General features: G+C 35.3%; 1 protein-coding gene across 2 annotated transcripts in view; it reads left to right on the top strand.

The window, feature by feature from the left end:
* The window catches only part of SLCO4C1 (solute carrier organic anion transporter family member 4C1), a 28,618-nt gene extending 13,539 nt beyond the window's left edge, over window positions 1–15,079 (top strand). The window contains exons 5-13 of one of the 2 annotated variants that reach the window (XM_053932825.1): window positions 653–774; window positions 1,614–1,729; window positions 2,016–2,160; window positions 4,000–4,195; window positions 7,372–7,525; window positions 9,053–9,240; window positions 10,781–10,845; window positions 12,592–12,729; window positions 14,249–15,079. In XM_053932825.1, coding sequence (XP_053788800.1) covers window positions 653–774; window positions 1,614–1,729; window positions 2,016–2,160; window positions 4,000–4,195; window positions 7,372–7,525; window positions 9,053–9,240; window positions 10,781–10,845; window positions 12,592–12,729; window positions 14,249–14,373 — 1,249 coding nt within the window. In that variant the 3' untranslated portion in view covers window positions 14,374–15,079. The remainder of the gene's footprint in view (window positions 1–652; window positions 775–1,613; window positions 1,730–2,015; window positions 2,161–3,999; window positions 4,196–7,371; window positions 7,526–9,052; window positions 9,241–10,780; window positions 10,846–12,591; window positions 12,730–14,248) is intronic. The other variant, XM_053932826.1, reaches the window with a different exon arrangement.
* The last annotated feature ends 514 nt before the right edge of the window (window positions 15,080–15,593 follow it).

Genomic DNA, 15,593 nt, shown 5'->3' with positions numbered 1-15,593 from the left:
CTAGTATTTAAATATTAGCTATTTTAAACCTCAGTAGCAAAATTGCTTTTCTTTTGCTTAGTTTGTTCGGGGCTAAGCTGCATCTACTGATGTCTTGTGGAACTGTTTCCTTGAGCTGGAATATGAGGGTTAGGATTCTTAACTCCTAGGGAAGATCTTGCTAGAAAATCTATCTGTTGACTAATAGTCCATTTTTTAAAGAAGTGTTATAAATTGTACTAATGTTTAAGCCAGCAACCTCATTTACACTTTTATTTCCTCTGTTTTAGAGCCTTCAAATTGATGCAATGACATTCTGAACTTCTGAATTGGTTTTGGTATAACTCATTGATTATGACGAATCTTTCTAAATCCAGCTTTCCAGTATCTTCATAATGCCTCAGAATCTTCAATTCAGGGCCAAAGAATAGTCTTTAAATTGAAATGGCATTAACTAATGAGTTGAAGGCTAAGTTTGGTAGAATTCGATATTTTTATAATTTCCTAGTGAAGTTGGTTTAAACAAGCAAATAATATACTTAATACATGTAAAACTAAGAAAATAGCAATATTAAAAGGCTTTCTGTTAAAATGTATTAAAAGGAAATATTCCAGCTCACTGAAATCTGAAATTCAGAAAAGTAAACCTGCTTTTTCTGATTTACTTTTTCAGTACAAAGGTGGATCAAGATGACCCACGCTGGCTTGGAGCATGGTGGATAGGATTTCTTGCATGCTTTTTTGCAATTTGGCTTCTTATAATACCCTTCTCGTGCTTTCCAAGGCACCTACCAGGTAAAGGTTTAGCAATATTTGGCTACTTTGGAAGAGACATTTGTTCATAGTTGTGGGTTATAGAGTACTGAACTGAATGTTTCCTCTTTGATTTTGTTTCTCAGTTAACTGTCTTTGACTAAAATCTGAGGACAAGTATTTTTTTTTTTTTGTTTCCCCCTCCAATATGCAGCCTTTAAAACAAGGTGAATCACCTAGAGGGAGGATCTTGTGTATGGTGGTCTTGCCCATGGCCGGGGGGGTGGGAATAGATGATCTTCAGGGTCCCCTTTCAACTCATATCAGCCCTTGAGTTTATGATGCTCTATAGTGACAGACTGGACTGGAAACGTATACCTAAGCGTGGAGACTGGTGTTCAAAGTTGGAAAGGTGCTTGTAGCTAAGGCCCCAGGACGATATTCAAAGTTTCTGTGTTACCCACCAAGAACAATGTAAAAATTCCATAAGCATCCAAAGGGACTTACTATACTAATATTGAAGTATTAGCAGAAGAAATGATGGAGGAAAATAAAAAATAAAGTAGGAAATGGGAGAATATGGGGACGATTAAAGAAGAAAAGGGCTTCAGCATACTCTGAAGTTTTTAGGATGTCCCTGATAATATCTTCTTGCAGCCAAGACCTTCCAATGGAAGTATGATGTTTCAACAAAAATCTTCGTTCAAGAATACAGTATTAATCTCTTTAAAAATCTGTACCAATAGAACAGGCAAGAAGACCTGTAATATCTGAAACAGCTTTCCCAACTAAAGGAAACACAAATTTTTGTAGTGTTTTGACATTGTCTAAGAGTGCAGGTATTCAATGTTTTCATTGTCAATAAATATGACCATTTGTAGGAACTGCAAAAATTCAGGCTGAAAAAATCTCAGAAACTCATGATGATGGAGGTCAGGTACTGGTACAGACCAACAATATTGGACAAAGTTTTAAAGACTTTCCTATGGCTCTCCTGGTAAGAAAAATCTCAAATTTGCTGAAACTGAATATATTCTGAGAAATGAAATTATTTTCCAGATGTTAGAGGTCTTTAGAAATGGCTTACTGTTTTGTGATAGGGAAAGCTTCAGTGTTACTGATAATTTAATGCACATTGTTTTTGTTGATGTGTGAGATTGTTAGAAAAGCAGATTACTGAAGTTCCATTTCAGAGTATCTACTTTTAAAATACAATGACTTCTACTTTAGTTGGTACCAAAATCAAATAATTTCCAGAGCATTACGATAATTTCTCCCCATAGATTCTCTTGAGGAATCCAGTGCTTATGAGTCTAATAATAGCCAGTTCCTCAGAAGCTTTAGTTGCCACTGGATTTGCCACATTTCTACCGAAGTTTATAGAAAATCAATTTGGAAAGTCATCAAGTTTTTCAGCAACGCTTGGAGGTAATATGGCTTTTTAATTTTAAATCTTAAATATATTGTGTTGAACACTTCATAAACATTAGAGGTGGAAGACTATATCTTTTTTGTATATTTGTGAATGTACTTAGATGGAATGCAGTAATCAGAACAGTATTTTTCTTATTCTTGCCTGCCCTTAAGTACTCTAGTCTACTTATTCAAAGTAGATTGAGGATTCTGTGTGCTGATGAAACTTTTAGTTTATCTAGTAGTTTATTCCTTTTAGTAAACTTTTACTTTACTAATTTATTCCTTTCTTATTCTCGGTGAAAAATGTTTAATTTAAAATTTAATTTAAAATTGGCTGAAGGAACATCTGTATCTTAGGCTCTACTAAAACAACCAAGATGAAGGGCAGCTAGGGAAAAAAAGCAGTGCATATCACAAATAAGAAGTTGACTTTGCCTTTCTCTTCTTTAATTCCACATGACATTACAATGAGTTTGCAATAAAATGACTGATCAGAATATATAATAAGTCTGTTATGTAACTGACTGTATAGTTGGCTTACTGTCATCTGTTTATTATCTGATATGCAGAAGTAATAGGTAGAACATGAGAGAGCCATGAAAAACTGAGTATTGGAGAAACAGAAAACATCAGATGGAAGAGCTGTGCTCAGTAGGCTTACTTCATTGACACAATTCCGAAGAATAGCAACCAGGTCAAGGCAGAAATGCCCATAATGCCAACAGGTGCTTGCAATATGCAGATTTAATATTCCTAGAATGTGTCTAGAGTGCTGCAATATATCCGTGGTAGTTGAGCTGCTCTTCTTCCAACAGAAATGTGTTTGGGAAAGACTTTCTGAATTACTTCTCTGGGCAATACTAGATAGTATTGTTGCATCAAAACAAAGCATCTGTAAGTTTTACATAAAAACACATTGGAATATATGCTCAGTTGTTAACCAAAAACTAGGAGTGAAGTGAAAAACTGAGTGTTGTGTTTTTTTGTTCATAGACCTTAACTGAATGTCTTTGAGTCAAAAATACTGGCAGTGCTTATTAAATGTACAACTTTAAAGAAATGCCTACAATAATGTTGAAAGCTGGCTGTACCTGAACTGACCTAATTAGTTTAAGCATTCCCATGACCATGGAAACTATTTAAACTGTCATTGACTGTGGTTTGTGGAATGCCCAGGTCTGTGGCCTGGGCAGTTTTGTCACTGTACCTGAAGTGTCTGTAAAGTTAGCTGTCTCAGGTTGGTGTTAAGTCTTACTGAGTTCTGTGTTGTATTATAGATCAGCCATATAGAAATGCTCAGTTATTTATCTGGAGTGCAAAGAGGATAAATCATTGTGGACTATATGGACTATGACAGCAAAACTGACCCACTGATCTGGACTTTAAATCTTTCAGTAGATGACTTCTTGTATCTTGTGTGCTGTCTTGTGTGTAATAGTGTTTATGTTCTTTTATTAAAACGTTCCTAACAGATTTATAAGAAAGAACATGGACATGTCAAAAAAACACTGAAAGAATGAAACAGGATTTTCTGGTTTTGTGGAGATGCCTACTGGTGTTCAGAGATTCCCACCACATAGTGCTCCTAAGTCATCTAGTTTGGCTGTGTTGAAGTTAGGTTTTGGACAACTATAAATTACACTGGCCAGTTAAACCTCTGGAAAGGCTAAAGGTGGTGTAACAGTAGAATAAATTACTCATATAGTTAGATTCTGGTAGTATGACTTGAAAACAATATCACATGGACTGCATTTTGCAGGTAACTGCTTTGATTTTTTTCTTAGCATAAAATTGCTCCACAGTTAAGTCTTGCATTTTTATGTAACTGCTCCTTGTCTTGTTTTCCTCTAGGACTTGTACTAATTCCAGGAGCAGCGCTAGGCCAAGTCATAAGTGGTGTCTTGGTTTCCAAGTGCAAAATGGATTGCAAAGGCATAATCAAGTTCATGATAAGCACCTGTTCAGTGGCCTTAATATTAAACACAGTATTTTTATTTGCTAAATGTGGGAATGAACCTTTTGCAGGTGTCTCTGAAACATATAATGGGTAAATATATTTTAATGCACTCTTGGGTTTAATGTTAATATTTTAATTCCCATAGTGTCAAATAGTACTCACCATCAACGCTTAAAAGCAGAAGGAGGGCAACTAGCTATTCCAAAAGTCTGCTCTCAAGTGGTCAGTTATTCCATCATAAATTAACAGAGCCAGAGGCAACACCAGCTATTTGAAGGTCTGCCAAAGAGCCAGAAGGTGCTGTGCAAAATAAGTCAAGTAGGCTGGTACCTAGTAGGGTAGTCCCTAGTAGGGACTGCTAGATGCCATATAAAAAAATCATAGGCATGAATTGTATGCTGTGTAAGTTGGTAAATAACTTAGCAATATATTTTTATTATTTTCCCAAGTGCCCCCTCCTATGCAAAGGCTAGATACCATTACCTTCTATAAAAGCATAATCTGATAGTTCTTCTCCAATGCATAAAAAGACACTTGAAGCTAAATGAGATGGGGAAGAGGAGTGGTGCAGTTTGCTGACACAATAGCTTAATATGTACCATGAAAACACAGAAGATGGGTTGGGGAGGAAATTGGTTTTGTAGCTTCTAATGCCTATGCAAGTTGGTGGAAAGTAGAAATTTACTGGTATGCAAAAGTATGCAAAGTGAATCAACAAAGTTCCATACACTGGTGACTGAAAGAAAATAAAAAACCTTAAAGCCCAAATTATGACTCATTCTGATTTAATCCTTACAGCTTGCTGTATAAATTGACAGCAATTTAAAGGCCAGTGTTGAAATTGGATGACTAAAATATGGCTTTGCTTCAGTGTCTGAAAAAATTCCAGCAGATGACTTAGACAACTCAGAACTGTGAATCACAATTCAGATTTCGGCTGTAGAAAGCTTATAGTTATATATTTAGGAAAAGAATCGGTAGTCATCAATAAAATGCTGAAGATATAGTATAGAAAATGGTACATGAAATTACCTATATTTTTATATCAGGTCCTATGATAACAGGCAGCTGACAAAAGTTACAGCTGAACTGATTTTCATCCTAAGTTAAATACTGCTAACTTGTATTTTTACAGTTTTGTGTAACTTTATCAGTTATGTATCTTAACTGTTGCTAAAGTCTACTTATCTACAGAATTTGGAAGTCAACCAGTCCTGAAATAAATCTCTTCCCTTGGTATCCATTATAAAAACTTACTCATTTCTACCTTATTCAGTGTTACATGTTGGATATACTTTACTGGACGTGTGCATCAGAATAGTTAGTGGCACTAATACAGGGCCAGTTCTTAAACTATTTTCCATGAAGAAATAAAATATGTAGCAGTAGCTTTAAGAAAACAATAAATTTATAAACTTGTGGAAGAACAGCCAAATGTTTGCCTCCTGCTTATGCTACTGAACAAATGCTTCTGAATGAATAAATTATGAGATGGGTCTGAGACTTGGATTCCATGACTTGGAATTTGATGTAGATTTTTGTGGAGAATTTCAAGAAATCCTTCATGGCAAGTATTATCTTCTTATTGAAAAATAGCCTAGAAAGGTGAGGGAAGCTTTTGCAGGTTTAGCCTCAGAATTATATGAGTACAGGATCACTTGTTTGTGTTAATGAAAACAGCACCTTACTTTTAGTAACACTGTTTATTACTAAATTAGGCTATCGGCAGAACTAACATAGTTTTTTCCAACAGGCACTTCAAAGAATTGGTTTTGCCAAAGTCTATTGCCCAGTGCTTCCCTGAAAACTTGAAGGAACAGAAATGCAGTGACCATTTCTGTACCTTGTTTATTTCCACATGTCTGTGAGACTCTTGTTTAAAAACTCCTGTAGAGTTTTTTAATGAGCAGTTGATGGTCACATCTGCTAGATTTTTTAGAAAAACCAGGAGTATCTTTTTGGTTGTATTTTTCTCTTACTGTGTATAACTAAATGTTCAGTCCCTCTTTGGAGGCTTAGGAAGGAGACACTGCACATGTAAACAGGACAAATGCCACCAAATTGATTGAATATTTCTAGGCTTTGCATTCCTCATAGGCTAGGAAGGTACTGAGGGTACAAATCTGATTAGTGAATTTGCTTATGGTGCACTGTAGTTCATTCTTCATACTTAGAAGAATTGAAGTTAGTTTGCTTAGGCTTAAAGCAAAAATTAATTTAGTGGGATTCTGCTGAACTACAATGAAATGGATTTTATATGTAGTTATGATGTCCCTAATATTCCATTTGAAGTTTAAATGTATGTAAGTTAATTCCTAGATAAACTATTTCTCCTATTAGTATTTTTTGCTGTCTCAATTTCTCACAAAGAAACATAGCTTTAGATAATTAATGTGGAACTTTAATTTTACCGTACAATATTTAAACTCTAATGGCAGTGTCAGTAACCTGGTTTTAGCTGACTGAACTTTTAACCTGTGAAAATTCTTTACTTATTAATGAACTACCATTAGAAAATCAAAGGATGTTTTTATTCTCTCTGGTTATGCCTTAGGTTATGCCATCAGCACACAAACCAAAGTCATTTCTCATGCTAATAATACAGTGGGACTACTTCAAATAAAACCATATGATTACATATATTGGAAGTAATTAGAAAGTAAATATAGTGTGCAAGAGTTAAAGTAAACTCTGTTATTAGTTATTCCCTAAACAGCCAGAGGAAATCTTTAAGGCCCTTCAGGATGTGACATTGCGAAACTCATGTGCAGTTGTCTTTGTGCTCATACAATTCAGATGTCTGCGTGGCAGTGTTAGAAATAGTAAAAATGAGGTGGCTTTGCAACTGGACTCAAAAAAGGGGAAAAATTTTGGAGTATGATCAGTAGAATAAACAACTCCAAATACTGGCTTTAATCTTGTGTTTATTTTCTTGAAATTATAAATTGAAGAAATTCAAATACCTCAGTGGGAGGGAGAGAATGATATAAGAGTTGGGCTGAGATGCAGAATTTTGTTGTCTCTTTTGTGAGTGAAAATTGGAGGAATAATCTTTGGGTAGAATAACAGCATAAAAATAACTTGGTGTATAATAAATGGAAGATCGAGAGCTCTAACTATTATGCTTGTTTTTAAACAACTAAGTGCATAAATAACATAAACAGAGTATTTTAAAATTTATTATGCTACAAATACTGCTTTACTTATTTATATATAATTTGTTTTTCAATTGCTTTATTAAAAGACTATTAACTTCTGCTTTTCAGAACAGGCACTCTATATAACTTAACAGCACCATGCAATGCTAACTGCAGGTGTTTACGCTCCATATACTACCCAGTTTGTGGCAGTGATGAAGTCCAGTACTTTTCTCCCTGTTTTGCGGGATGTGCCTCATATCTTTTTAACAACATGAAAAAGGTACTTTATGCAGTGAAGATAGCTGACGTGGTTTGTTCTGGTTTCCTGTAAAATGTGCTGTCTTTCAAAATGTCCTTCCCTACAGTACCAAATGTAGGTTGCATTTAACAAAATCCAGTGATTACAATACACAGTTCACTTATGGTACCAGTGTGACTCCCACTGCCGGTCTCTTAACATGTTCATGCCACAGTGCTGGGCCTCCCCAGTTGTTGGGAAGGCATTCATGGGTTGAAGCCAGGTCAAGCCCATTGCTCTCTCAAATGTTTCTGGTAGTTGTCTGGCTTTTTATACCCTTTGTTGGTGTGAGCCACACTCCCTGCCCTTTGCCCTACCATGTTCATGCTGGTCTGGCTAATTTAGGAAAATATTTCCACTCTCTTAACAAACTCAGAGAGAAGCATTTACATCACTGTTGACTCACTGAAGTGGCATAGCTATTTGTTTTCTGTATAGCTTTCTTTGCAACAGTTCTGGTCATTCACAGCCTGCATTGTTCTGTGAGTTTTCTGGGTACAACAGTCCTTCCCAACTCTGGGCCTTCTTTCATTGTGAGGGTTTACTGGTTAGCCACAGTGTTTCTCACTTGTGTGATGCCATTCTCTAAGTGTACATCTACCAGACTTCCTAATGCTGAAAATAAATTAAATCGAAATGAACTTTAAATAGAATTGATAATCAGAAAAGTCAGCAATTGTCTTGAAGTTCTGAAGAACCTGATGTTCTCATCTAGATCTTTAAGCAAAATTCAGTGTTTATTGTATACATGGCAGCCTGCTTCTGTGAGTTTTGAAAACTTGAATGTCAGTAGCCCCTGATGCAGGAATTGTAAGCCATGAAAGTGCCTAGGTTATTATCAAGCCTTCCTGGAACTGAGGGGCTTTCTGTGCTTGTCTCTACTAGTACAATAAGCTCTTGAGCAGGGATGTGGGAGCAGTATAGAGAGACCCAAAAGGCAAGCTGACCCAGGAAAGGCCTTTATTCTTTTTATATTGGAAAATGAGAGAAGATACTATCCATAAGGAAATGTAGGAGACTAACTACTTCTTGCAGTTGAAATTTCACACATCGCTGACATATTATATTTTTCTTTGGAAACAAACTCTGTGGATTTAGATGAAGAGCATGTTCCATTTGTTCATCTGCATATAGAAGTGGTCCTATATTCCTTCTGTTCTTTACTGCTTAAGTGTAGAGCTTGCCTTTCTGCATATGGTTTGCCTCTAACTTTTGCAAGTTTTTTATGCTTGTAGCTAAAAGCTTACAAGGAATACAAAATGGAGGCTATCACTGTCTTTTTAGGTCAAAAATACAAAAATACCTTTTGCTCAGGTGAGGTGGACCAGTCAAGTTCAGTTTTAAAAACTAGTGTTAGTGTCATGTGCTCATCAGGAAATTGACTGTTTTCCATATGGTAAAGTCAGTGTTTATTCTTGTCTCGTGTGATGCAAATGTAATGAAAATTTACCAAAATGTGTCATTCTGTGTCATTCTTGGAGCTAAATTTTTCTCATAAATTATTTGTAGACATACCACAACTGTTCCTGTATTGGGAAACCAAAAAGAGGAAATGGTTCAGAAGACTTTATCTATGAAGCTGTCCCTGGGAAATGTCCAACACAATGCAAATTTTTACCTTTATTCCTGACCTTCTTCTTTTTTGCTGTTGTTTTTACATTTATGGCTACTACTCCAACAACTGTGGCCATTCTCAGGTATGTTTTTTGGTCTGTAAGAAAGGTGACATTCTTTTAAAAACTACTATCAGTGAAATACTTCTTTTGCTTTGCAATGTGGTATTTGAACAAGGTTGTGTAGTAAGCTAGCAGTACTTTAAACAGAGCATAATCATACCACTGTTCACTCTTGTTAGTAGATAAGTTTTGGATTTATTTTTAAAAAATCTTTCTAGCATGTAGCAAAATCCATTTTATGGAAGCACTCTTGACTATTTTAGTTAAAGCAAAAAGGAATAAATGTGCTGTGTGCTTTGATGAAGAAAATACTTGACTAGCCGGTTTATTGATAGTGTCAGCATTTCAAATTGTATCAGGAAAAGGATGAAATAACAATTAGTCTTGTATTTTCAACCTTAAATTCCTGTCTCAATTCAGAGTTCTAGCTTGAAAAATTGTAGTCTGTCAAGAATTGTAGACTATTTCCCATGTTATTGATGTTGTATGTATGGTGGTCACTAATATAAAACTTGATCGTGAGTTAACCAGTGATTTTGCTGTCTTTGAAATTGCTGAAACTTATATGTGTGAAAGCTAGATTTTTTTTGTTTTTAAAATGGGCCTCTCATTCTGAATTTAGAGCTGTTTTCTGTTATGTTAAAGTTTGACTTGTAGTTCTAATACTTCCAGTGAAAAGATAGCCATGATGCAGAAGCAAGTTGCTTTGTGAGGATGTGGCTAGATGTCCTTTGGCAGGAGGCTGAGGCAACATCCTACAACAGTGCTTTGTAATAGCCTCCTGGCCAGGTTTGGTGTAAATCTGGAATTAACAGCTTGCCATATTAGTGTGGGGGCAGAATAAAGTGGAGTTCTGCATTATCTTCAAAATTGAGCTGACATAGTTTTATTTCAGTAATTCTAAGCAGTAAGCATTTGGATATTTGAATCCTTATATAATTTGGCTGAAATAGGGGAACAGTTTCTCTGGAAAAAAGAACTGTACATAGATATTTTTCAAAAACTAATTTAAATAGCTAAAATGTCAGTAAATTTTACAGTATATTCTGATATCTTTTCAGTGAGCCTATTTTGTGCAATTTCAAATGTAAACTCATATATTCATGACAGTGTTCTACTACTAGAACTAATCACCTACATGATATGGAACTCATTCTCCTTCTTTTAATTGTCTTTATGGATAATAGAATCCTAATACTTGCTTCTTTATGTATAGTAGCTCAGGATTGCATCCTAGCATTGTTTTAATTTCCTTGGTTGTTCTATGGAAAAAATGTTCAACAGTATATCAGGGTGCTGACAGCAAGCTTCCTTTTTATTTATACTATTTTGTTAAACTAGTTAAATCTAAAATTTCTTGATGGGCTACTGGTGTTTTCTCTGTCTTTTATCTCAACACCACTTGAAATAGTTGAGTTACTTGTTCTGCACACTGGATTTCTAAACCCCTCAGCAATTAACAGGTTAAAAGAGTATATAGAGAAAATGCATATTTACTGAGGGACACAGCACAGAAGTGGGACTTGTTTACTTTGTGTTAAACTGCAAATCTTGTTTACAGGTGTGTGCCAGATAAACAGCGCTCATTTGCTCTTGGAGTACAGTTAGTGTTTCTGCGACTACTGGGTATGACTTTCTTGTTGAAACATTTGTGTCTGAATAATCTACTTATTTGACATTTTTTTCTAGACTTTAAAATAATGCTTTAAAAAGCTTTCAGAGGTGCTTGAAGCAGTCTGTCATTGGCTTATAGGATACACTTGTAACATCTGGATTCGAATTCATTGTTAATAGGGCATTCATGCTCTCTTTAGCCTTTCTCACTCTTATGAGCATAAACCAAATACAGGAAACTGTCATTCTTTCAGTAAAAGACATCTGGTGCTACTTTCCCCAGACGAAGACTTATTCTGAAAGCTGAGATAAGAAGAACTCATGTAATAGAAAATAGTTTCATGTAACATCTGAAATCCAGAAGTTAAAAGAAAAGTGAATATGTGGAGCCTTTCCTCTTCTTCCTTCATCTAAAATGTCTTTGACTTTAACATTTATTGATATTGGAGATAATGGCACATAAATAACTATAGAGTATAATATGGGAAATATAATACTTAAATTCTATATCTAAGCATCTCCAGCATTTCAGTAAGACAGATGAATCTCCTTAAGTAAAACAAAGCTAAGGGTATGTATTTTCTGGTCCACAAGCATTTGAATTTTCTCAGGTATAATTAAAATTCTTGTTTTAGTAGTAGATGGTTTTTAAATGGTATATTTAATTTAAGACTGGGACAAGACACAGTTGTTGATTGGACTTTTATGCAAATATTTAGTGCTGCAGCTATTTCTTCTCCTTTGAGATGACATATCTGACACTCACAGTGTGAGTTATACCTTGCTGTATTCAAACTGTGATTAATTTAAGTCATTCTACTGATAAAGTGTAATAAAAGCAAACATCCTCACAGGTAGAAATAAGCTGGAAGACTGTGATCAGTGTTGTATGAGGGTCCCTCTGTTTCACTTTACTCAGAGTTCAGATATTTATGCTAGATCTCTAATTCCTGACTTCACTGTGGAGTGATAGAACTGTGACTGAAGAAGGCAGTAACTAACAGCATTACTTGCCAACATATTTTTGCTGTAGGCTTTAAAAATCACACAGGGGTTTTAGGCTGAAGACCTACTGAGGGACATAGCTACTTGATTAGCTCTAGCAGAGTTTAGGCCTTGGGTAGGTTGAGTAAATGTGCAGTGATGTACCTGGTGTGTTTATTCTAAAATTGGCTATACTTGGATGCAAGACACTTGTGCATTATAACACACAAAAATCACATGGAGTTAATAAAGTCTGTGCAAGAATAATTTTAAACACTGCTTTTTTGGGGTGAAATTTTAACTGGAAGCTTTGCTACATCTGAGGAATGGGGAGACATGTAATTGAACATCTAACATAATGATATTTTAGTTCTCTTAATTTGGAACAGATTGGTGTATATGATCAGAAGAAAGGAACTTTTTTCCTTTCAGTTAAGTTCCTGATTTCTTGATTAGTTTTTTTCACCATTGATTTTAATTACTTTTTTCCAATTAAGACAGAGGAAGTTAAGCTCAAGTCTTTGAATAAATTTCTTGCTTAACAAAGTGAGAGTTGTATAATGAATTAACTCTCTCTATCCTGCCTATTAACTGAGAGCAATGTTAGGTGCAGACTTGCTATGTAATATGAAGCCTATGACTTTGATTAAAATATTATGTTTAGTGTTTGGTTCTCCCATTTTATCTTCCCTGCCAACTTGGCATTTTACTGTATGCATGAAAACTAGTATGCCAAGTAACTCAAACATTCTAACATGTTGCTGTGTTTTTTAGGTACTATTCCTGGACCAATTTTGTTTGGTGTTGCTATAGACAACAGTTGTACTCTGTGGGATATTAATGAATGTGAAACTAAAGGAGTTTGCTGGGTGTATGACAATGAAAGAATGGCTTATTTGCTGATGGGCATAAGTAAGTCTTTTATATTAAATACATATACTAGGTAATATATATACTGACCCTAACCCAGGATGCAACAGTCTGCTAGATGGGAATTAACTTGATATAAAACCTTACACTTTTCATTTTTAGCAGCAGTGTTTTTTAACTTACTTTCATAAATTTTCAGCAAAATATTATGGAAGGAGAAACACCACAGTAAGTAAACCTTAAAGGTTACTTTAAAAACGCTTTTAATAACACAAAATAGTTTTTGTCTTTGATCTTGCTTCATTGTCACACTTTATTTACTAGATTTTTAAGGGACTCGTTCACATTTTAGTCTGTCTTCAAGGCAATGAGCATGATTAGGGGTGTGAAGATGAATAGAGGTATGGAGCACCTCTCCTATAAAGAAAAGGCTGAGAGAATTGGGTTTGTTCAGCCTGGGAAAGTGAAGTCTCCAAGCTGACCTTATTGCGGCCTTTCAGTATCTGAAGGGGAGCGTACAAGGAAGAAGGACTCTAAAAGAGAGCATAGTGATGGAACAAGGGGTAATGGATTGAAACGCAGATACTAGGAAGAAACTGTTTACTGAAAGCATGTCCAGGCACTGAAACAGGTTGCACAGGCAAGGTATAGATGCCCTATGCCAGGAAGTGTTCAAGGTATGGGGCTCTGAGCAATCTGATCCTAGTGGAAGGTGTGCCTGCCCCCAGCACAAGGGTGGAAGTAGACAGACTTTAGGTTCCTTCCAGCTCAGATCATTCTGTGATTATGTGGGTTGCATGTTGGCAGTTAAGGTCTGGGGAGCTTTCTTCCTCTTTTTGTATTTCAGTTCTTTTCCATAACTTATATGAAGTTCTTAAAATTATCTCTGAATGCTAGTGAGAAAAAATCCTGATTTGTTTAACTATTTGTTCCCTTCAAATGTGAGGTATATAGGCCAGTGGGAGAGAGGGTGTAGGCTAAAGTTGCATCTGAGATAGGTGCTGATGTCCTGTCTTCTAGCAGCTGTGATATTTACAGTGTGTAAGCTGAAGTACTGATGTCTAATCCTGAAACTGAAAAAGCAGCAGTCATGACTTGAGGTTAAGGATCTCAAGGCGTATTTGTGATCAAATACAATCCCTCTTTTTTTGGCCTTCCAAGTTGCGCAAACACCTTTCTTTTAAGACATCTGACAAGAGAATACTTAACGGATATTCTGTGTGGGAAGTTTTTGTTTCTGGAAAAGAGAATATTGATATAACAAATGACAGTACTGAAACAAGAAATAAGGAAGATTTGCACTTCAGGCTAGAATGAGGTGAAGAAATACAGAACTGGAGCAAAGCAAAAATTAGCAGGCAGGTGAGGGGTCTAAATTCAGCTGTATGACAGTCTTTATCTGCCCTTTGTCCTTCATGTAGAGTACATTTAAATGGAGGTTATGAATTTCAGTCTTACAGGGTGTATTTAACTCACTGTATGAAGCTTTGTAAATGAGTGAAACACTGCGTCTGCTACTGAAAGTGAGTGTGATAAAAACTCTCCTGTTCTTTGCATTCAGGTGCTGTTTGCAAAATCGTCACAATCATCTTTGTGGTCATGGCAGTGTATTTCTACAAGCCTCCACCATTAACTAAAGCCCTGCCACGAAAGACTTCAGAAAAGATATCTGTTATACACACATAAATTATGGGCAAATCAGAGACTTCTGAAAGAAAACTATAAAAATAAGCATTATTACAATACTTGTACCAAAGTTCTTGTACACTGTTGCCTAAATACAAAAGATCATATTCAATGTTTGAACAACTTGAAATATTTTGAATCTGTAGTATTCTCTGATTTGCTAAACATTGTTTAGTATTCCATTGTGGCTATCCAAAGAAGTTACACTGAAATTTGCAGTCTAATTTTAAAAGTCTAGTATGTAACTTAATTGAAATAAGATGGAATATTCTGATCATAAAACAGGAAAAATAAACTGAACTGATATGAGCTGTTTATCCCTAAATATTACTGTAGTGGGAGAAAACAAGTAACTTGGTATATTGAAGGGAAGTGTGTATGTTTAAAAAGGATTTAATGTGCACATAATCTGGGCTAGTGCCTTTGGGGATTTTTCTGTAGGAACACTTGGGAATGTGTAAGTATGACTGTTTTAGAAATATTTTTACATGTTATCTTAATGACATAAGTTCATATTTTAGTATTTGCAGGAAAATGTTAATAGTTATGATAGAATAGCTGGGTTGCAAAATCAAAGTATTTGTTAATTTAAATACTTGAGCTTCTATCTGGAACATATACAGAAACTTGCTGTCCAGGTGCTTTATTTAAACATTCTAAAAATGTTTCTATAAAATTTTAAAATAAAACCTATTTTCTTACTGCATCTGTGTATGCTTTGTCATTTCCAAATGTGACTGAATTCTTGACTCCAAGAAACAAAATGATGAAGGCTAGCAAGAATGTGTATGGAAGTATCAAAACTAAAATATGGCTTCATTTTGACTTATGTTACATTTGTATTAAGTTGAGTCATGTTATGAAAGCCATATTTCTATAGCACAATGTAATTGGTCACAAGTTAGCCACTGTTACCAGACATTAAACTATGTTGCCTACTACTGAAGTATCATTCAATATTGACAGGAAAAATTTATTCAGGAAGATATCTTCTGCACTTGCTTTACTTTGGTAGTATTTTTTTTCTGTTGTGTTGGCTGTTCACATCACTCTTGAGAAACTGTGTGCCCTCTTCTTTGGATTACAAGGACTGTGTTCAGTTGACTCATTTTAAACATTAAACTCATTTAAAATTGACTATACCATATGTGAAAGCAGAAGACTTGATGGCTTTAGAGGGAGAGAAGAGGCAGGAATTGCTTGCTTTAATATAGATAAAT

Source organism: Vidua chalybeata, chromosome Z, assembly GCF_026979565.1.
Source record: "Vidua chalybeata isolate OUT-0048 chromosome Z, bVidCha1 merged haplotype, whole genome shotgun sequence".
NCBI lineage: Eukaryota > Metazoa > Chordata > Aves > Passeriformes > Viduidae > Vidua > Vidua chalybeata.
Note: the sequence above shows the minus strand (reverse complement) of the source record. Positions and strands in the feature narration are given on the sequence as shown.